At 43.2% G+C, this 23,161-nt stretch overlaps 1 protein-coding gene across 1 annotated transcript in view; it reads left to right on the top strand.

Moving 5' to 3' along the window:
- LONP2 (lon peptidase 2, peroxisomal) overlaps positions 1–23,161 on the top strand; it is a 62,845-nt gene that overhangs the window by 28,264 nt on the left and 11,420 nt on the right. The window contains exons 9-11 of the mRNA XM_075838385.1: positions 13,043–13,193; positions 14,336–14,462; positions 14,821–14,951. Coding sequence (XP_075694500.1) covers positions 13,043–13,193; positions 14,336–14,462; positions 14,821–14,951 — 409 coding nt within the window. The remainder of the gene's footprint in view (positions 1–13,042; positions 13,194–14,335; positions 14,463–14,820; positions 14,952–23,161) is intronic.

Raw genomic sequence — 23,161 nt, 5'->3', positions numbered from 1 at the left:
TCCTCCAGACATGACATCATATGTGACTGATATCAGCCGCTCCTCTTATAACACTCCAGTACTATTATATCCTCCAGAGACATTACATCATATGTGTGACTGATATCAGCTGCTCCTCTTATATCACTCCAGCACTATTATATCCTCCAGACATTACATCATATGTGTGACTGATATCAGCCGCTCCTCTTATATCACTCCAGTACTATTATATCCTCCAGAGACATTACACCATATATGTGACTGATATCAGCCGCTCCTCTTATAACACTCCTGCACTATTATATCCTCCAGAGACATTACATCATATGTGTGACTGATATCAGCCGCTCCTCTTATAACACTCCAGTACTATTATATCCTCCAGAGACATTACATCATATGTGACTGATATCAGCCGCTCCTCTTATATCACTCCAGTACTATTATATCCTCCAGAGACATTACATCATATGTGACTGATATCAGCTGCTCCTCTTATAACACTCCAGTACTATTATATCCTCCAGAGACATTACATCATATGTGACTGATATCAGCCGCTCCTCTTATAACACTCCAGTACTATTATATCCTCCAGACATTACATATGTGTGACTGATATCAGCCGCTCCTCTTATCACTCCAGTACTATTATATCCTCCAGACATTACATATGTGTGACTGATATCAGCCGCTCCTCTTATATCACTCCAGTACTATTATATCCTCCAGACATTACATCATATGTGTGACTGATATCAGCTGCTCCTCTTATATCACTCCAGTACTATAATATCCTCCAGAGACATTACATCATATGTGTGACTGATATCAGCCGCTCCTCTTATATCACTCCAGCACTATTATATCCTCCAGAGACATTACATCATATGTGTGACTGATATCAGCCGCTCCTCTTATATCACTCCAGCACTATTATATCCTCCAGAGACATTACATCATATGTGACCGATATCAGCCGCTCCTCTTATATCACTCCAGTACTATTATATCCTCCAGAGACATTACATCATATGTGACTGATATCAGCCGCTCCTCTTATAACACTCCAGCACTATTATATCCTCCAGAGACATTACATCATATGTGTGACTGATATCAGCCGCTCCTCTTATATCACTCCAGTACTATTATATCCTCCAGAGACATTACATCATATGTGACTGATATCAGCCGCTCCTCTTATAACACTCCAGTACTATTATATCCTCCAGAGACATTACATCATATGTGACTGATATCAGCCTCTCCTCTTATATCACTCCAGTACTATTATAATCTCCAGAGACATTACATCATATGTGACTGACATCAGCCGCTCCTCTTATATCACTCCAGCACAATAAAATTATAAGCTCCAGGTTTTAGATTTAGTAACCGTTTAATTGACCAAACCAGTTGCAAATTTTAGAACCAGGGATGATTTTTGTAAATATGTTCACTCCCATTAACAGCAGTGTTTAAACTTTTCCTTTGTAGTTATTGCAGATATTGTATGTGCCAGTCAGCGCCCAGTCAGCTCTGGAGGTTGCCCAGATACCAGCCTGACCATGAGTGGTGACCACCCTGGATGTCCACGCTTTTCTGAACTCCAATATGGTCGCCTTCTGTACTATGGAAATTCAAGGGAGGATGGTTGACATTTCCCAGCGGTGGAGAATGGATTATTCGTTACATATTGGGCAGTCTGTAACATTTCGGTGCCCACTTCTAGGTTGATCCACCTTCACCACTACTTGTTATGGCCGATTTTTCGTCATTTATGGCTTTATTTTGCCCTCTTGAGGCGCGGAGCAGAGACCCAGGACACGAGCGGCCGCACATGATCCTCCTATATCACATTATATGTTCTGCCAGGTGCAGACGAGATCTCTCCGACATATATATTACACTAGGCACCTAAAGCTGACATGTCCCCTTTAATTATTTCCTCTGTATTACATAACATTCCGAAACAGAACACCGATGTTATCTGCGGATCGTCTTGCCGCCATATCAGCCCACTCTCTACCTCCACGGGACCCCAGCGATGGCCGTAATGTTTGCACAGCTGCTCGGCTGCACAAAATACATCAACCCGAAGGCCTCGGAGTCCGAGCCGATAGAAAGGAGATTTCACAATGTGATTCTCTGCCGCATTACAGAGCGTTAAGGGGATTAGCGTGTTTTCATGGGAATACGACTCCGCTAATCTGTGGGTTATGAGAATGTCTTGTCCGTCGTTTAGTGCAGAGATAATAATCAGAGAAATACATCTCTCCGGACTGTGCTATGTTATCTGATACTGGGAAAGCTGGGTGCAAACCAATATGGCCGTCATTCTAGCTCCCATAGTAGCTGTCACCCAGCTTTCCCACAAATAGATGATGGAATCGGTGGGGAGTTTGATTTTCTCACAGACCTGAAGGCTCCATAACGTCATATTAGAGAATTTCCCATCATGCATTTCCTTTATTACCCGATTCCAAATTTAGAGCTTCATCATATAGAAACAAATAGATGGAATTTTTTACTTTGGCATTTCCTCTCTAACAAACTTTACTTTCACATAATCTTTCCTGGAAGAAACAAAGTAGGAACAAGTTTTTTTAGTTCTTTCCTTTTCCTGCACTTAAAAATGAAAACTAAAGCAGGAACTTCTCACAATAGCTGATTTCTGAGCTCCTCCTGAAGCTGCGATCCGGAGGAAACACAAGTAACATACCATTAGCATCCTGTAGTCTAAAATATAACTATTATAATACTGCCCCCTATATACAGAAATATAACTACTATAATACTGCTCCCTATATACAAGAATATAACTACTATAATACTGCCCCCTATATACAAGAATATACCTACTATAATACTGCCCCCTATATACAAGAATATAACTACTATAATACTGCTCCCTATATACAGAAATATAACTACTATAATACTGCTCCTATATACAAGAATATAATTACTATAATACTGCTCCTATATACAAGAACATAACTGCTATAATACTGCCCCTATATACAAGAATATAACTACTATAATACTGCCCCCTATATACAGAAATATAACTACTATAATACTGCTCCTATATACAAGAATATAATTACTATAATACTGCTCCTATATACAAGAACATAACTGCTATAATACTGCCCCTATATACAAGAATATAACTACTATAATACTGCCCCTATGTACAAGAATATAACTACTATAATACTGCCCCCTATATACAAGAATATAACTACTATAATACTACCTCCTATATACAAGAATATAACTACTATAATACTGCTCCTATATACAAGGATATATCTACTATAATACTGCCCCCTATATACAGAAATATAACTACTATAATACTGCTCCTATATACAAGAATATATCTACTATAATACTGCCCCTATATACAGAAATATAACTACTATAATACTGCCCCTATATACAAGAATATAACTACTATAATACTGCCTCCTATATACAAGATTATAACTACTATAATACTGCTCCTATATACAAGAATATAACTACTATAATACTGCCCCTATATATAGAAATATAACTACTATAATACTGCTCCTATATACAAGAATATAACTACTATAATACTGCTCCTATATACAAGAATATAACTACTATAATACTGCCCCTATATACAAGAATATAACTACTATAATACTACCCCTATATACAAGAATATAACTACTATAATACTGCTCCTATATACAAGAATATAACTGCTATAATACTGCCCCCTATATAGAAGAATATAACTACTATAATACTGCCCCTATATACAAGAATATAACTACTATAATACTGCCCCTATATACAAGAATATAACTACTATAATACTGCCCCTATGTACAAGAATATAATACTGCCCCCTATATACAAGAATATAACTACTATAATACTGCCCCCTATATACAAGAATATAACTACTATAATACTGCCCCCTATATACAAGAATATAACTACTATAATACTGCCCCTATATACAAGAATATAACTACTATAATACTGCCCCCTATATACAAGAATATAACTACTATAATACTGCCCCTATATACAAGAATATAACTACTATAATACTGCCCCTATATACAAGAATATAACTACTATAATACTGCCCCCTATATACAAGAATATAACTACTATAATACTGCCCCTATATACAAGAATATAACTACTATAATACTGCTCCTATATACAAGAATGTAACTACTATAATACTGCCCCCTATATACAAGAATATAACTACTATAATACTGCCCCCTATATACAAGAGTATAACTACTATAATACTGCCCCTATATACAAGAATATAACTACTATAATACTGCCCCTATATACAAGAATATAACTGCTATAATACTGCCTCCTATATACAGAAATATAACTACTATAATACTGCCCCTATATACAAGAATATAACTACTATAATACTGCCTCCTATATACAGAAATATAACTACTATAATACTGCCCCCTATATACAAGAATATAACTACTATAATACTGCCCCCTATATACAAGAATATAACTACTATAATACTGCCCCTATATACAAGAATATAACTACTATAATACTGCCCCCTATATACAAGAATACAGGGGCGGACATACCGCATGTGCAGCCGGTGCAGCTGCACAAGGGCCCCGCGTGGGAAGGGGGCCCGTTCAGTGGCGTAACTACCACAGTAGCAGCCGTAGCAGCTGCTACGGGGCCCGCGGCATGGGGGGGCCCGTGTCGCCCTGACAGGCACATTACATTTTATGTACCAGGCCTGGCGGCACGGGCCCCCTCATGCCTAGTAGCATCACAACACTAGGCATGAGGGGAGGGAGGGGGCGGGGGCCCGGTGATAGCCGCCACACTGCACTACCAATCGGGAGGGAGGGGGCGGGTGCCCGGGCCCGGTGATAGCCGCTACACTGCACTGCCAATCTGGCACAGATGAATAGGACAGGACGGCGATGCTGGTGGTAGGAGGAGCGCTCAGGCAGGGGAGAGGACAGGGGGCGGTGCGACGTAAGACTTCGGGCGGCTGGACAGTACAGTCAGGACTGCCGGAGAACTCATAGGATGAGCGGAGGACAGACACAGGACGAGTGGAGGACGTGCAGACTGCAGAGGACAGGTAGATGAAGTTAAAAAGTTCATGTCAGAAGGGAGAAGTTTTTATGTAGAAAAATCTGCCTCATAATTCCTTCCGGAATTTTGAGGCATATTTTGACCTGCCGGTAGAACACTTCCCGCGTTTTTCATTGCGTTTTTTTGTGGCGTTTTTCGGCCATCGGGCCGTGGGCAGGGAAACGCAGCAAAAAACGCATTTTCTGCCTGCCATTGTTGTCAATGGGAAGTCAGAGACAGAAACGCCCGAAGAAAGGGCATTGCGCTTCTTTTTCCCGCATGCGGTTTTTACTGCTCGCAGGAAAAATTTCATGGATTTCAATGGGAGGCACTTTCTGACGTTTTTCGCGAAAAAAACCTCAGTGTGAACTCCCCCTAACACAGGGGCGTAACTACTGCTATAGCAGCCGTAGCGGCTGCTACGGGGCCGCGGCATGAGGGGGCCCGCGTCACCTGCCGGCACGGGCCCCCACCTTGGCCGGAATCTCCGCTAGCTGCCGCTATGGCTGCTACAGCGCGATGCCACGGAACACTACGGCAGAGCAGGGAGTATCTCCCCGCTCTGCCATTAAACATAAGACATGTATCCCCTATCCACAGGATAGGGGATACGTGTGTGATCGCTGGCATTGATAGGGAGAACGGGGGACCGAAAGTCCCCTGAAGTTCTCCATCACAAACCTCGGACTTCCGGGGTCTGTGTCGGCAGCTCCGTAGAAATGAATGGAGCGCCGGTCACACTTGAGCTGCGCAGACACCGGAAGTCAGAGGTGAGTGATGGAGAACTTCGGGGGACTTTCGGTCCCCCGCTCTCCCTATCAATGCCAGCGATCACACATGTATCCCCTATCCTGTGGATAGGGGATACATGTCTTTTGTCTTTTCACACTGTAGGTCGCATTTTTTTGAGTGATTGGGGGTGTATGGCGTTCCCTACAGGGGGGGGGGCTGTATAGCGTTCCCTACAGGGGGGGGCTGTAAGGCGTTCCCTACAGGGGGGGCTGTATAGCGTTCCCTACAGGGGGGGCTGTATAGCGTTCCCTACAGGGGGGTCTGTATGGCGTTCCCTAAAGGGGGGTCTGTATGGCGTTCCCTACAGGGGGGGGCTGTATGACTTTCCCTACAGACCCCCCCTGTAGGGAACGCCATACAGAACCCCTGTAGATAACGCCATACAGACCCCACTGTAGATAACGCCATAAAGTCCCCCCTGTAGATAACACCATACAGCCCCCTGTAGATAACGCCATACAGCCCCCCTGTAGATAACGCCATACAGCCCCCTCTGTAGATAGCGCCATACAGTCCCCCCTGTAGATAGCGCCATACAGTCCCCCCTGTAGATAGCGCCATACAGTCCCCCCTGTAGATAGCGCCATACAGTCCCCCCTGTAGATAGCGCCATACAGTCCCCCCTGTAGATAGCGCCATACAGACCCCCCTGTAGATAGCGCCATACAGACCCCTCTGTAGATAGCGCCATACAGTCCCCCCTGTAGATAACGCCATACAGCCCCCTCTGTTGATAGCGCCATACAGTCCCCCCTGTAGATAACGCCATACAGCCCCCTCTGTAGATATCTTGAGATTCAGTCCTGCTTGATAGGTAACAGTGCAGTAAGCTAAGCATGATAAGATCATCTAAATTATTGCATCTCAGTTGCATGAGTGCTTTGTGTTATATTCAATGATTCAATTTAACCTAAGTCTCTAAATGTGGGCAAAGAAAATAAAAAAACTATACTCACCTCCTCCCTCGCCTCCGTTCACCCGCCGCAGCCCCCATCCTCCTGTCTCGGTCTGTGTTACAAGTGTACAAGGCTGCACTGGTGACGCGCTGCCGATGGCACGTGACCGCTGCTGCCAATAACTCCTCATTGGTGTGCTGCTGAGGACAGTAGTTCCACAGCAAATCGCTGTTGAGGGCATTGATTGGCTGCAGCGGTCATGTGCCATCGACCGCGCGTCACCACAGCAGCTTTGTAAACACAGAAAGGGATAGGGGCTGCGGAGGGGGAACGGAGGCGCCGGAGGAGGTGAGTATAGGTTTTTCATTTTCTTTGCCCACATTTAGGGACTTAGTTTAGATAAGAATTTAACCCGGAAAAAAATGTGTTACTTGTGTTCTAAACTGGTAATAAAATGTACAATATAAATCTTCCTTCATAATTTTTATTAGTAAGGTTTATTTTTATATGCATATATATGTTTAGGTAACTTTGTCGGTATGGGGGGGGGGGGCGGGGGGGCCCTGGCACATTATCTGCACAGGGGCCTTTTGCAGTCTGTGTCCGCCACTGCAAGAATATAACTACTATAATACTGCCCCTATATACAAGAATATAACTACTATAATACTGCCCCTATATACAAGAATATAACTACTATAATACTGCCCCCTATATACAAGAATATAACTACTATAATACTGCCCCTATATACAAGAATATAACTACTATAATACTGCTCCTATATACAAGAATGTAACTACTATAATACTGCCCCCTATATACAAGAATATAACTACTATAATACTGCCCCCTATATACAAGAATATAACTACTATAATACTGCCCCTATATACAAGAATATAACTACTATAATACTGCCCCTATATACAAGAATATAACTGCTATAATACTGCCTCCTATATACAGAATTATAACTACTATAATACTGCCCCCTATATACAGAAATATAACTACTATAATACTGCCCCCTATATACAAGAATATAACTACTATAATACTGCCCCTATATACAAGAATATAACTACTATAATACTGCCCCTATATACAAGAATATAACTACTATAATACTGCACCCTATATACAACAATATAACTACTATAATACTGCTCCTATATACAAGAATATATCTACTATAATACTGCCCCCTATATACAAGAATATAACTACCGTAATACTGCCCCCTATGTACAAGAATATAACTACTGTAATACTGCCCTTATATACAAGATATAACTACTATAATACTGCCCCTATATACAAGAATATAACTACTATAATACTGCCCCTATATACAAGAATATAACTACTATAATACTGCCCCCTATATACAAGAATATAACTACTATAATACTGCCCTTATATACAAGAATATAACTACTATAATACTGCCCCTATATACAAGAATATAACTACTATAATACTGCTCCTATATACAAGAATATATCTACTATAATACCGCTCCTATATACAAGAATATAACTACTATAATACTGCCCCTATATACAAGAATATAACTACTATAATACTGCTCCTATATACAAGAATATAACTACTATAATACTGCCCACTATATACAAGAATATACCTACTATAATACTGCTCCTATATACAAGAATATACCTACTATAATACTGCCTCCTATATACAAGAATATAACTACTATAATACTGCCCCTATGTACAAGAATATAACTACTATAATACTGCCCCCTATATACAAGATATAACTACTATAATACTGCCTCCTATATACAAGAATATAACTACTATAATACTGCCCCTATATACAAGAATATAACTACTATAATACTGCTCCTATATACAAGAATATATCTACTATAATACCGCTCCTATATACAAGAATATAACTACTATAATACTGCCCCTATATACAAGAATATAACTACTATAATACTGCTCCTATATACAAGAATATAACTACTATAATACTGCCCCTATGTACAAGAATATAACTACTATAATACTGCCCCCTATATACAAGATATAACTACTATAATACTGCCTCCTATATACAAGAATATAACTACTATAATACTGCCCCTATATACAAGAATATAACTACTATAATACTGCTCCTATATACAAGAATATATCTACTATAATACCGCTCCTATATACAAGAATATAACTACTATAATACTGCCCCTATATACAAGAATATAACTACTATAATACTGCTCCTATATACAAGAATATAACTACTATAATACTGCCCACTATATACAAGAATATAACTACTATAATACTGCCCCTATATACAAGAATATAACTACTATAATACTGCCCCCTATATACAAGAATATAACTACTATAATACTGCCCTATATACAAGAATATAACTACTATAATACTGCCCCTATATACAAGAATATAACTACTATAATACTGCTCCCTATATCCAAGAATATAACTACTATAATACTGCCCCTATATACAAGAATATAACTACTATAATACTGCTCCTATATACAGGAATATAACTACTATAATACTGCTCCTATATACAGGAATATAACTACTATAATACTGCCCCTATATACAAGAATATAACTACTATAATACTGCCCCTATATACAAGAATATAACTACTATAATACTGCCCCCTATATACAAGAATATAACTACTATAATACTGCCCCCTGTGGCCGCTCTCTGATCGCTGTTATTTCTGGTGCGTGTCATGTTATGGTCACAATCTTTCTCTCCCTGGAATTGGGAAACTTTATCCTTGTAGTAGAGATCACATGACCCGTCCGTGTCGTTGGAATGTTCTGGGTTTCCCGTCATTTAGGATAATGGAGAATTCTTTCTTGTTTCCAGACGTTCTTACACTACAGCGCCGCATTTGTTCTAATTTTAGATGACCTTTGATAATTCTTCGAGAAGAAACTATTTATTATAATGGTTGGGGGAGGGGGCACGGTCCACTTTTACATGTTTTCCCCTCGGACGGCTTGTTATAAAATATTACAGTGCGCTATTTGTGTGACGGCGAGCACTTAGCCGGCGCTGGTGACTGCCATGTGTTCATATGGAGCCAGAAAGACACTTTGACTTAATCCCTCTATATTGAGGTCTCGCTGGACGCTTCGCTACAGCAGACGATATTTCTTATGTATTTTTCTTGGATGCTTCTGCGCCCCTCCTCCTCCTGCTGCTCCATTGGCGAGGCTTTTAACCGTGCGTTGCGAAATTCGTGGCCGTTGAAACACACCGGAGCACAGCGCAAATTAGGAGAAGCTTCTTCTGTCCTCGTCTTATTACGGCGTACGTCTTCCTCCATTAACCAGGCCACTCACAGTATTGAGTTTGGAAAAAGTTAACCCTTCCTGTCCCGGTCACATTTTTCCGTGCAGTTCTGGAGAATTGTTATTTTTATGGTCGCCAGGAGGCGGGGCCAACCTGACTCCAATTATAAATATTAAAAGTGTATTCCGTTCTTTTGTCACTCAAATTTTCGAATATACTTTGTGTTCCAATTCCTCACCGTTTTCAAGATCTCTGCTTGCTGTCCATGAATGGGAACAGTCTTGTTTACATCCGGTGGTTTAAAATCTGTATAGATCTAATACTCCTCACAACTGAGGGTTTGTTACAATGGTTTCCAGTCTAGCCAGTCCTCTGTGATACATCCGTACAAATATTCTCTCTCGTGTCCTCATCGTTTGCTACAATGTATTTAAAATGTATCGTTCTGAAGTTAATGCTGTTTAGCTCATAGTCTAGATTGGATACAATTGTAACAAACCCTCAGCTGTGAGAAGTATTAGGCCAGGACAGCTTTTCAGCCTCTGGATGTAAACAAATATAGTATATTTAACACATTAATTGTCAAGTAAGTTTGCTACATCTGTATGTTCCCATTCACTGATAGCAAGCATAGATCTTGAAAACGGTGAGGTATTGAAATACAGGGTGTTTGTGTCTAGAAGGTACAGGTGCATGTTTCTATGAGGAACCTCATGAAAGATCGCTACAATCGTGATCATCTTCTTTTTTATGTATTTTATGTCTTTGTTTTTGACTTTTTTTTGCTGTAATATGTGGCGCTGATTTCTCTTCTCTCGTGACTGCGACGTCTTTCAGGACAGAGGGAATGTGATCAGTGGGGGAGGAAGTTCTTCGCTATTCTTGGAACGCACTTCCTCTCCCACGATGGTCTGAACTGGTAACATGGTGCATTTAGTTGTGTGTTGGGGGAGTCTCCGTCCTGCTCTGTGTCATGTGATGTCGGCCCGAGGAATATATACACCTGACTGCTTGTTATAAGGGATATCAGAGTATTGTTCATAGTCCTTTGTGGGACAGAGTTGTCGGCTGCTTGTCGGGTTATCACTGGCTGGGTGTGGGATGATTATCGGATGATCACTGGTTGGGTGTCGGACAGTAGTCAGCTGATCACTGGTTGGGTGTCGGGTGGTAGTCAGCTGATCACTGGTTGGGTGTCGGACAGTAGTCAGCTGATCACTGGTTGGGTGTCGGGCGGTAGTCAGCTGATCACTGGTTGGGTGTCGGGCGGTAGTCAGCTGATCACTGGTTGGGTGTCGGACAGTAGTCAGCTGATCACTGGTTGGGTGTCGGGCGGTCGGCAAATGTTTGTCTGATGATCGCTGGCCGGTTGTCGGATGGTCGCTGGCCGGTTGTCGGATGGTCGCTGGCCGGTTGTCGGATGGTCGCTGGCCGGTTGTCGGATGGTCATCGGCCGGCTGTGATGCATAGTCTTAATTGGCCATACACCGTCAATAGTTGTCGACCGAATGCTCGTTCATCCAACAGCTATTCCTCCCGACCTCACCATAGACACACACGCACATGTGTTCTCAATGACAATATTAGATAGTCAGCGAGTCCAGTCGAAATCGGTGGGTTTGGCCGATGTTTTGTGAGAATGTCTATAACCCTGACTGTAATCTGAGTGTATGTGTGAGAATCGACTATAAACGCGGCCGCCTCATAAACTTGTTGTTAAAATGAACATTTCTTATAATAAATCTTACTTCAGTTTAAAATTGTAAGCCGTATAGAATTAATTCTCCTTTAATTACGTGGAAACTGTCAACAAGCTGCTGTTGATGGACGTGTTATTCTTATCATGTGCTTACATTTTGGTATTTTGGGTGTATAATAGTGCCCTACTGTGAATGTCCTATCCGTCTGAGTTGCTCATTCATCACCCTCATCCACCCCCCTGGAAGCCCTGATATAGTATTAGGTATTTAATTAGAAGTTTTGGATATTCATGTCTTAATTAGCATTGGATGTGCGTGTGTCAATGCGGTAAGCTCAGCTAGGTATTAACACAGGCAGAAATATGCCGAATACATTTTTTGAAAAAAAGTAAGCCTGCTTGTTGATGGTTTCCTGGTAGGAATTGATTTAAAAAAAAAAATGTTGATGAAGATTTAATACAGAGATGATAGATTTTAGATTCCCTAGGCAATGATGGAGCTCCCCTTAAAGTATCCTCCCCCCAAACACAATGTGACTCCATCACCCGCCATAGGTCAAGGCCAGAGGGGATGTTTGCAGAGAAGGGAATTTATGTCTGAATTTCTGTCATCATGTTTTCTTCCCTCAAACATCACATTGTAAAATAATTCCTGCCGGCCAGGTAAACTCATTACTACTAGGCGGGAACCTTTTAAAACCGATGTAGTCATCATCCGTAGATGTAGTCATCATCCGTAGGTGCAGGATCCATTCTGCTGTCGCGTGCCATTTTATCCTTCAGTGCTCAACGCGTCTCTCCCATATTCCCAAACTCCAGCACAGTAAAACCCTTTATATGCTGCAGGGTTATTGGGTAAGATAATTAAACGCCCACAATGCACTGCTGTCAGCGGATCTGGAACTACAGATCCCAGCATGCCCAGTGTGTATCTGATAAGAAATCGTGGGAACAGCTAGCAAATAGCCTGGGATTTGTAGTGTTCGCATATGCTGCAGCACTGTAGAGGGGACAGTGTATCTGTCTCTGCCCCAGTGAGCTTACAATCTGTTGTGCGTGCAGCAGACACACCGTGGCGCCATTTTACCAGGAATGAGCCTCTTTCCCTTCAGTGCTGCGATGCCAAACACCAATCCACCCAGATGACGCAAGAATTATCATTGCCGTTCATTCCTTGTCTTGTCTCTCTTTTTTTGTAGGTTCTTGACCCAGAGCAGAATCACAGCTTCACCGACCATTATCTGAATGTGGCCTTTGACCTATCCCAGGTCCTGTTCATTGCTACCGCCAATACCACTGCCACTATTCCAGCTGCCCTGTTAGATCGGATGGAGGTTCTCGAGGTTCCAGGTAAGTGTGGGTTGAAGGTAAATCCATCTCTTTGACCGCAGTTATACAGTTCACATATAGAATTAAGCTACATACAGTAATCAGCAGAGTCACTGAGTACATACATGGCATTACTTATCCTGTACTGATCCTGAGTTACATCCTGTATTATACTCCAGAGCTGCACTCACTATTCTGCTGGTGGAGTCACTGTGTACATACATGGCATTACTTATCCTGTACTGATCCTGAGTTACATCCTGTATTATACTCCAGAGCTGCACTCACTATTCTGCTGGTGGAGTCACTGTGTACATACATGGCATTACTTATCCTGTACTGATCCTGAGTTACATCCTGTATTATACTCCAGAGCTGCACTCACTATTCTGCTGGTGGAGTCACTGTGTATGTATATACATTACATTACTTATCCTGTACTGATCCTGAGTAATATCCTGTATTATACTCCAGAGCTGCACTCACTATTCTGCTGGTGGAATCACTGTATACATACATTACATTACTTATCCTGTACTGATCCTGAGTTACATCCTGTATTCTACTCCAGAGCTGCACTCACTATTCTGCTGGTGGAGTCACTGTGTACATAAATGACATTACTTATCCTGAGTGCAGCTGTGGAGTATAATACAGGATGTAACTCAGGATCCGTACAGGATAAGTAATGTATATACATACACAGTAACTCCACCATAAGAATAGTGAGTGCAGCTCTGGAGTAAAATACAGAATGTAACTCCGGATAAGTAATGTAATGTATGTAGACCGTGACTCCACCAGCAGAATAGTGAGTGCAGCTCTGGAGTATAATACAGGATATAACTCCGGATCAGTTACAGGATAAGTAATGTAATGTATGTACACAGTGACTCCACCAGCAGAATAGTGAGTGCAGCTCTGGAGCATAATACAGGATATAACTCAGGATCAGTTACAGGATAAGTAATGTAATATATATACACAGTGACTCCACCAGCAGAATACTGAGTTCAGCTCTGGAGTATAATACAGGATATAACTCAAGATCAGTACAGGATATGTAATATAATTCTCGTACTTCCTAAAGTAAGACTCCTGTTAAGAAAACCATTCACAAGACGCTTCTCCCGGGTGACATGGCGGTTTATCATTTATTACAGGGTACAGCCAGGAAGAAAAGATCGAGATTGCACACAGACACCTCATTGCTAAACAGCTGTCCCAGCATGGACTGACCCCTGAGCAGATCCAGATCCCACCCGAAACTACCTTGGAAATTATCACCCGGTGAGTATTCCCTTGGGCATGAGGGTGGAGGGGTGTTTGGTTTGGTTTCACTTTTTTTCTGATGAGCTGAAGACCTAATTCCTGTGTATCCTGAGGCAATGGTTAACATCCGTTCTTCACCGGTTGGTTTCAAGATCTGATTGCTGTAAGTGAAAGGAAACATTCTTGTTAACATCAACAGGCTGAAAACATGTCCTGATCATGTCCGTGTGACACAGCTGCCCAGCTCCTTACAAGACACAGCTCTAATACACTGTAACGAATCATACAGCTGCGTCAGTTGAACATGATGAGGATGGGTTTTCTCCCTCGGCATGTAAACCAGAATTGACCCATGTTGTGCTGTTCCTCCTGGCAGGTACACTCGTGAAGCTGGAGTCCGTTCTCTGGACAGGCGGTACGGAGCTGTTTGCAGAGCAGTTGCTGTTAAAGTCGCTGAAGGGCAACACAGAGATGGAAAATCCGAGACCACCGATGTGACTGATGAAGGTGAGCGGTGTGGGGATATTCTGGAGACCTTACACCAGGTCCACAAGGATAGAGCAAGCACTGGATGGTGGCACTGGGAGATCCCTGGTGAGGGAGGCATAAACCTGCCCCAGTGTTACCTGATCCAAGCTGCCTGGTCATTTTCTAATCCATTTTTTAAGGCTCCTCCAGTTTTGATGGTAAATATCCAATATAAAAGGTAATAGCATTATGTGCACATTTCTATCACACTCTTGTTAGCCAAATTTAAATTCCCTGCAGTTTTCTATAAAGCATTTAAAAAGTTGTCACTTTGTCCATACATTAATTATCTTATACTGATCCTGAGTTACATCCTGTATTATACTCCAGAGCTGCACTCACTATTCTGCTGGTGCAGTCACTGTGTACATACATTACATTACTTATCCTGTACTGATCCTGAGTTACATCCTGTATTATACTCCAGAGCTGTACTCACTATTCTGCTGGTGGAGTCACTGTGTGCATACATTACATTACTTCTTCTGTACTGATCCGGAGTTACATCCTGTATTATGCTCCAGAGCTGCACTCACTATTCTGCTGGTGGAGTCACTGTGTACATACATTACATTACTTATCCTGTACTGATCCTGAGTTACATCCTGTATTATACTCCAGAGCTGCACTCACTATTCTGCTGGTGCAGTCACTGTATACATACATTACATTACTTATCCTGTACTGATCCTGAGTTACATCCTGTATTATACTCCAGAGCAGCACTCACTATTCTGCTGGTGGAGTCACTGTGTACATACATTACATTACTTATCCTGTACTGATCCTGAGTTACATCCTGTATTACCCTCCAGAGCTGCACTCACTATTCTGCTTGTCGGGGTCACTCTGTACATACATTACTTATCTTGTACCGATCCTGCGTTACAGTTGCGGCAGGAGTTCTGTTCATACGATCCTGTAATATATAACTCCAGTAGCTCCGGTGACTGTCCTGTAATATAATAATTCCTGATGTTGACGGCTCGGCTGTTGTTCAGCCGGTTTACCCATTGTGGGCACCAGGTGCCGTTTCTCCGGCCTTATCTGGTAAATAAGTAGATTTACTGCGGTTATTTCCGGTCGGCTTTGCCTATTCCGGGATAGTTCTACAACCTGCGGTTACCCTGCAGTAGCACAAGGAATCACTGTCGCCTTCACAGAAATTTGTAAGGTTTTCCGGTGTTGCAGCCCCACTTGACACATGTAAGTTCTCACCTCTCACCCTCCGAACAGCTGCACGCCGGCCCCCTGCTCTTACAATGCATTACCCAAATGTAATCTTGGGGGAGGGGGGGTCGTTCTTACTTCCATGGTCCAGAAAAAACACTTCTGTTCGTTCTGTGTAATGACTTTATAAATCGTCAGCGTCGCTCGCCGTTATTGCCGTTTTATTACCACATGCTAATAGCTGCTAGGATAAGTGTGGAGCTGGACAGATGACGAGGGGCAGAACTGGGGAAGGGGGGATTATCCGTGCTGATGAAGGGGACTCGCATCCTACAAGATATGTGTGTACACCTTTTATATAGGAGACTGTGTATAGGAACTCAGAGGGGGAACTAACCCCGTCTTGTTGGGACTACCCCGTCAGGCTCTCTCAACGCCACATTTTGGCCCCACGTTTAGCGTGTACGTCCGTCCGCTCCCGGCATGCGGGCTCAAATCGCATAACGGAGGCCATAAGTGTATCCTGTTGGCCCCTGTCGGGCGGTATACGTTAGTATACCACTTTTTTGGGGGATGGAAAAGCGTAGACAATTACGCTTTTCCATCCCAAGGGATCACACAAATTTATACCGCACGGAATACGTTTTTTAACATTAGAGCCTATGGGTGACATATGGCTTGCGTCACAGGTATACGTTTAACGTATACATCATGGGCTTTTCAATAACCCTTCCTGATGTATACGTTATTACCATACCATTATAGCCTATAGGTGACGTATGCGTATAATGGTATCTGTTTAGCATATTCGGTATTAACAGGGTTAACGTACACCATTAAACTCTATTTTGGCGGATGCCGCTGTTAGGGATTATGTTACAGCCTAGGTTTAAAGTATACATGAGAAGCTTTTTATGGCGTATACGTCAAACGGAGGCACAAAACGTCATGTGCACAGAACCTGTGGCAACAAGCTATTAGCACCTGTGGTCTACACAGGGTTTTGACATTGGTAGGGGCTCATGGATATTAAAGGGGTCACACGACTGCTAGACCTGACATCAGTGTGGATCACCGGTCATCTAAGGCCGCATTACTTTACCAGAGGTGCACAGCGGGGGGTGGAACGTTTGGTAAATCGCAGTATTTTATCTCGACTGCTCATTTAAGGTCTAAATTTTGAAAACCCCTTTAAGGCTTGTGCCACGTTACCAAACTTTTGAGGGCTGCTCATTAGTGCTTTTCCCAAATGGCTGGACGGAGATTGTGAGACCCCATAACCTCCCCTTCACTACCACAAACAGATTTATTTCTCCAGTATTACAGCCCATCTGTCTGGAAAGTGCAGCAGCCACTAGTGTATGAGGTGATTAATAGGGGGGCGGAGGGGTAATATACATTTTAGTTTCCTCTTTCGTGGATGTCTGACAGGTCTGTGCCTTATACGGACCTGAAAAATAATGTAAAAAAAAAAAATATAACGTCGTCAATGTAAGGAATCCAAGGATCCATCGACTAGCACTTTCCAGGTATATCCATGTAGACTTAATATAGGACGGCCGGGCTCATTACCCATGATCTCGGCTTCGGACGGATCCCAAAATAAGCAAATTATTATGTGTTTAATTTACCTCCACCCGTGTGGGCTCCATCTGTTCTCGCTAAGCACAAGGTGCAACTCAATATCGCATCGTAAAGATCACGTCGCTGCTGTGGTGGAAGAAACCTGCCAGCTGCGTGCCCCTATTCTGCGGTGTATGTATTCTGGGATTTGTGGGGGATTTTTTTTTTCTTTTGCTTCATTTGCTTTATTTTTTTCCACTGGGAAGTTCTCAAGGAGCCTCAAGTAAAAGCAAAAATTTTGCAACATCTTTATTTGATACAATAGAGGTCAAAAATAAGAAAAGTATCAAAGTCCAGGAAAACTTATTTTCATCTAGTCTATTAGGGAAGTCTGAATTAATAGAGGTGGGGTCCCCTGTTTAATTAGAGCATAGATCTGCTACAAAGAGCGTCTATTGCTCTAGAGGACTCGGCACATTGATCACCATGTAATGCATTATTTCACCTGTGGGAGTGCTGCAGGGAAATTAAACACTTGCTTCCAGCTTCCCCATAGATTACAGCTGATCGGTGGGGGTCTCAGCAGGAGACCCCATGATCATCTTATCGTAGGGGGGACCTTATAACAAAAAAGGATTGTCCAAAGCCGACAACCCATTTCAGTAAAATTCTAATAATCCATCACTCAGTTTCCTGTAGATGCCGGATTATCAGATACTCCTGAATACCCAAATAGTTTATTAACATTTTTACAAATTAGTAAAAAAAATAAAATAAAAGGCGTTTCGTGGGTTCGGGTCCCCTCGTTTAATTGTTTGCCCAGATCACTTAACCCTTTCATTCCCTATCTGTATTCCGTTCCGCCCCCTCCCCGTACCCACCTGCTTTCCATATCTCCTCTACGACTGTCGTCTTGGATTAGGCGCTCGCGAGCTTATTTAATTCCGAACCCATTTATACGTCCCTGCGCTGCGAGCTGACGTGTTACGTGGGGTGATGGAGCTGACTGGGTATTAGCGTTGAGGGTCTCTGGGACCGCGTTGATGCCTGTGTGTGATCCTGCGAGGACGACCGCTTAGTGGAATAACCTTTATACCTGCAGGCGGCAGCGTTTATTTCGTATTGTCGCAGTCCTGGTTTCTTAGTCATTGTCTGTTTTTTTTTTTTTCCCCGGGATTTGTGTTGTCTGATTTATTGTCTCATCCTCCATTGTCTGGATCTGATCATCTTATCCTAGATGTTGACAGGAAGGTTTTCTCCAGGCAGACGTCTCATTCATACAATAATTGGCAGGAATAGTCTGTCCACTGATAGTCCTCATAGAGCCCAGTCCCTGGAGGCTGCCGACCTGCGTAAAGCCCGTTCACTAGAGATCCATTTAATACCTTGTGGTGGTGTTTTATGCTGATAAGTCCCTGCTGGGCCGGTGTATGAGGTTTCCATTTGTCCCCGTTGTGTAAGGGTTTCATCGTTTTGACGGAATGATTAGCGCAGTCGACTACGGTATTGAAAGCGACGGAACCCTTGCACAATGGAGTCAAGCGGAAACCATTTGCACCGGATCCGTCACCATTGAAATCAATAGTGATGCAAACGAAAACCTATGGTGTCCGTTTGTTTCAGTTTGGATTCCGTTCGTGGGTTCCCATGACCGGAGCCCTGACGCAGATGTGAATGAAGCCTTAGTCCCTGGTGGGCCGGTGTAGGATATTTTTCTGGTGGTCAGTGTACAATTCAGGATCTGTTGCATAGTGGACTGGTGGTGGACTGAGTCCATTCGCTAGTAACTTATGTCATACTTTATGGTCCTGGTGGGACTGTGCCAGTTCATTAGTGACCAATTTAATACTTTTTGCTGCTGTTTTATACAGCTTAGTCCCTGGTGGACCGGTGTAGGATATTTACAGCACTAAACTCAAAGGAAGATCCTCTCAGCCAGTCATGATCGTAACTTTATCCACAGCAGCTGCAAGGGGGCCCGGAGGTGAGGGGCCGCGCTCGTGTTCCTTTCTATGGTAAAAATACCCAAGTGGTATCTTTCTGCTATGTGGGTTCCCCTTTCTGCAGATCTACTATCCACCCCTTCATCGCTGGTGCTGTACCTCATTGTAGCACTGTCCACAAGATTGGGGCGGCTTTAAATTTGAGTTACTCCTCCGCATCTAATCACCTGGTAGTCATTCTGTGTATAAACAAGGCCAGGAGGGAGCAGATAAAGGCAGGGATCAAATGTACGAGTTTCCCAGGAGAACACATCGCAGCACAGTTCGTTTCAGTGTTTTACCCATAATGCAAATCTTATGTACTGATACCGAGAAGCGCATTACTCCGAGATAGTATTATCTCCATAGTGCAGGATATAATCAGATGCTGTATTCTCAGCCACAATATATGTAGGTTTTATAGACCTGGGGTCTTGTTGCATGACCCCCTTTTTATCCATAGGGGGCGGTAACGCTTCTTTATCTGGACCACGTCTTGGCGTGGGTTTGGGATCCTGGAGGAATTGCTCGTTAGGGTCATTTCTTGGTGCAGACTTGTCCCTGTGACATTCAGAGTCAGAGCCTTTTATGCCGCAGTTTCCCCTGGGTCGGTTCGTGTTTCGTGTTGCTTTTGACCTTTCTGTGTTTTTGGCGCTGACGTTCCTCGGCCGTCTTCCTGGAACTGAACGCTCTTCATTTCTCGGGCACAGCTCGAGCCAAGGTTCTCAACCGGCTCCTGGCCGCATTCATCACATCGCTCGCATTTCTGGCTTACGGAGCTGGCACGCTTCTCGCTGTAACTTTGGAAGGTGACGACAGCGTGCAACGTCTTATACGGTAACCAGCACCTGCCCATTAAATGTGCGCTCCGAAATTAGAGCGCAGCATCCGATTGGACTGAGAACTCGTACTGTATATTGCAAACGAACAGCGCGCTCTGACAACCGAGATGTAACAAGTTTTCACTCATTTCGACCAATTATACCTGACCTTAAAGAGGAACTCCGCTCTTTTAGAATACGGCTATGATACGTGACCCCAGCTCCGCTGCATTGTCTTTCGGAATCTGAGAGCATCTTATTCCGTCTCCTGTCTCATTAGAGACTCAGGCGGCTGCACTATCCCTCCCCATGCTTTACACTGCAGCTCTTCTTTCTCAGGTGGGCTTCTCTGTACAAACTCTGCAGGAAGTCAATATGTGAAAAGATGGTTTATATGACGGCAAAGACAGAAGATTATAAACTACAAGGAACTAGACTACCAGGGAGAAAAAACATTATCTGTATGTAAATTGAGGGGAGGGATCTCAATCAGGGGGAGGAGCCTAAAACCTACTTTAAATATAATCTGATCTAACGGACATGTGGCAGAAGGGGTATTTGGGCCTTTCTCAGTTCAACATGTGACAGGGTGTGGAAGGAACAGGATCCCCAGCAGCACAGAGTATTTTAGAAGAGGAGTGTGTTTATCTCATGAGATGTCAGTGAGGACAGGGCTGCAGGTGACAGGAGTAATGTCATGATGGGACAAGTGGCAGGTCACGGACCTAAGAGGTACATAGTGGAAGGAGCAAGTTGCAGCAACACAGCGTATTTCAGGAAAGGAGTGCACTGATCTCATGAGATGTCAGTGAGGACAGGGCTGCAGGTGACAGGAGTAATGTCATGATGGGACAAGTGGGAGGTCACAGACTATGTGGGGGAGGTCACAGACTTCCACTATGTACCTCCCAAGAGATACATAGTGGAAGGAGTAAGTCTCTCAGCAGCACAGAGTATTTCAGACGATATTTAGACCATTGATACCCCTGCAGCTGCCATGTTGGGTTTTAGTGCAACTAATCACATTTTTGCATATTGAATCGGAGTGACTGAGATTTTAATAACCACACGCAAGACCCTCGGTGCGAAGTCTGCAGCTTGATGATGATGATCTCTTTAGAGCGCAGCTGACCGCGCCGGGGGACGTCTATACCGTTGATTTAGTCGGTTCATCTGTTGAATTTACGGCGCCTCCAGGATGAATGTTTCTTTTCCTTTTCTCTGCTCCTCCTGCGCCGCTCATAACAGACGTCGCCCGGATTATTTCTTCTCGCTGCCGTTGACGGTTATAATGTGCGATCTCGTTATATAATCAGCGTTTACTGCAGCGAGAGCGTCGACGTCCGCAGCAGAGATGAGAGGTCGATGACTGGCCGATAAAATATTTCCATCATGGCGGCCAACGCAGGGTACGGTGCGGCGCGGCTGGAAGTGTCCCAAGAAATCTCCACCGCGTAACATTTATCAGAGAGAATTTCCCCTTTAAATGTAATTCAAAAATCCTAAATATTCATCCCGGATCCTTGACTGTTCAGTCTTTTGTTAATTTTTTTTTGGAGCACTGGGGGGTGTCACTCTACTTTCTAAGATTCTTGAATGACAGAACTTGACTTTAAAGCTCCCAAAGGTGGTGTCACCCTGCTTTCCCATGCTCCTGAATGATGAATCGATCTAGGATTTTACATTATGACTCCCACTTATTTTGTCACCCAGCTTTCCTAAACTCTTGATCTGCAAGACTGACTAGTTCGCTACCTAGGAGGATGTGTCGGTCAGAAGTGTTGTCACCCAGCTTTCTAAGGCTCCTGAATGACAAAGCTGCCTAGATATCCATATATTGCACACCACAGTGACATCTTTGGGACCTTTATAAACGCTGATGTATTATAATTTACAGTCCGAAATCTGTCACCCCATATATATCAGTGTTAGGATCTCGCCCTGCTCTAGTATAGCGCTCCGGCTTCTTCTGTCTCTGTTTTCGGGTCAGATCAGCTGCACTGCTGTGTTTTTGTTGCTTTTCTCTGTTTTCTCTTCTTTGCGGCGTTGTTGCTTCTTTGCGGCGTTGTTGCTTCTTTGCGGCGTTGTTGCTTCTTTGCGGTGTTGTTGCTTCTTTGCGGTGTTGTTGCTTCTTTGCGGTGTTGTTGCTTCTTTGCGGTGTTGTTGCTTCTTTGCGGCGTTGTTGCTTCTTTGCGGCGTTGTTGCTTCTTTGCGGCGTTGTTGCTTCTTTGCGGTGTTGTTGCTTCTTTGCGGTGTTGTTGCTTCTTTGCGGTGTTTTCGCTTCTTAGTTTTATTTTTGTTTTTGCTGCTTTGCTTTTGTTTTTTGCTGCTTTGTTTTTGCTGTTGCTGTGTTTTTGTTGCTTTTGCTGCTTTGTTTTCGCTGTTGTGTTTTGCTTTTTGTTGCTTGGTGACGTCTGGAATAACAGGGGCAATGTGTGAGCATCTTGTTAGGTTTGGGCAATTACCGCAGCAGCTGCAGTTCTGGGTGCAGCGCCCGACGTCCGTTTCTACATGTGTAAACATTCACCTCGGGATCCGCCCTCCATTTACTGCTGGTTGTGTCACGGAGCCCTCGCCTGGCAGCAGAAGACCTGACTCAGTCTAATAACCACGTATGCCATTTATTTACATTGAGCGGGTGCTAAAAATAGGA

This window comes from Rhinoderma darwinii, chromosome 9, assembly GCF_050947455.1.
Source record: "Rhinoderma darwinii isolate aRhiDar2 chromosome 9, aRhiDar2.hap1, whole genome shotgun sequence".
Lineage (NCBI taxonomy): Eukaryota > Metazoa > Chordata > Amphibia > Anura > Rhinodermatidae > Rhinoderma > Rhinoderma darwinii.
Note: the sequence above shows the minus strand (reverse complement) of the source record. Positions and strands in the feature narration are given on the sequence as shown.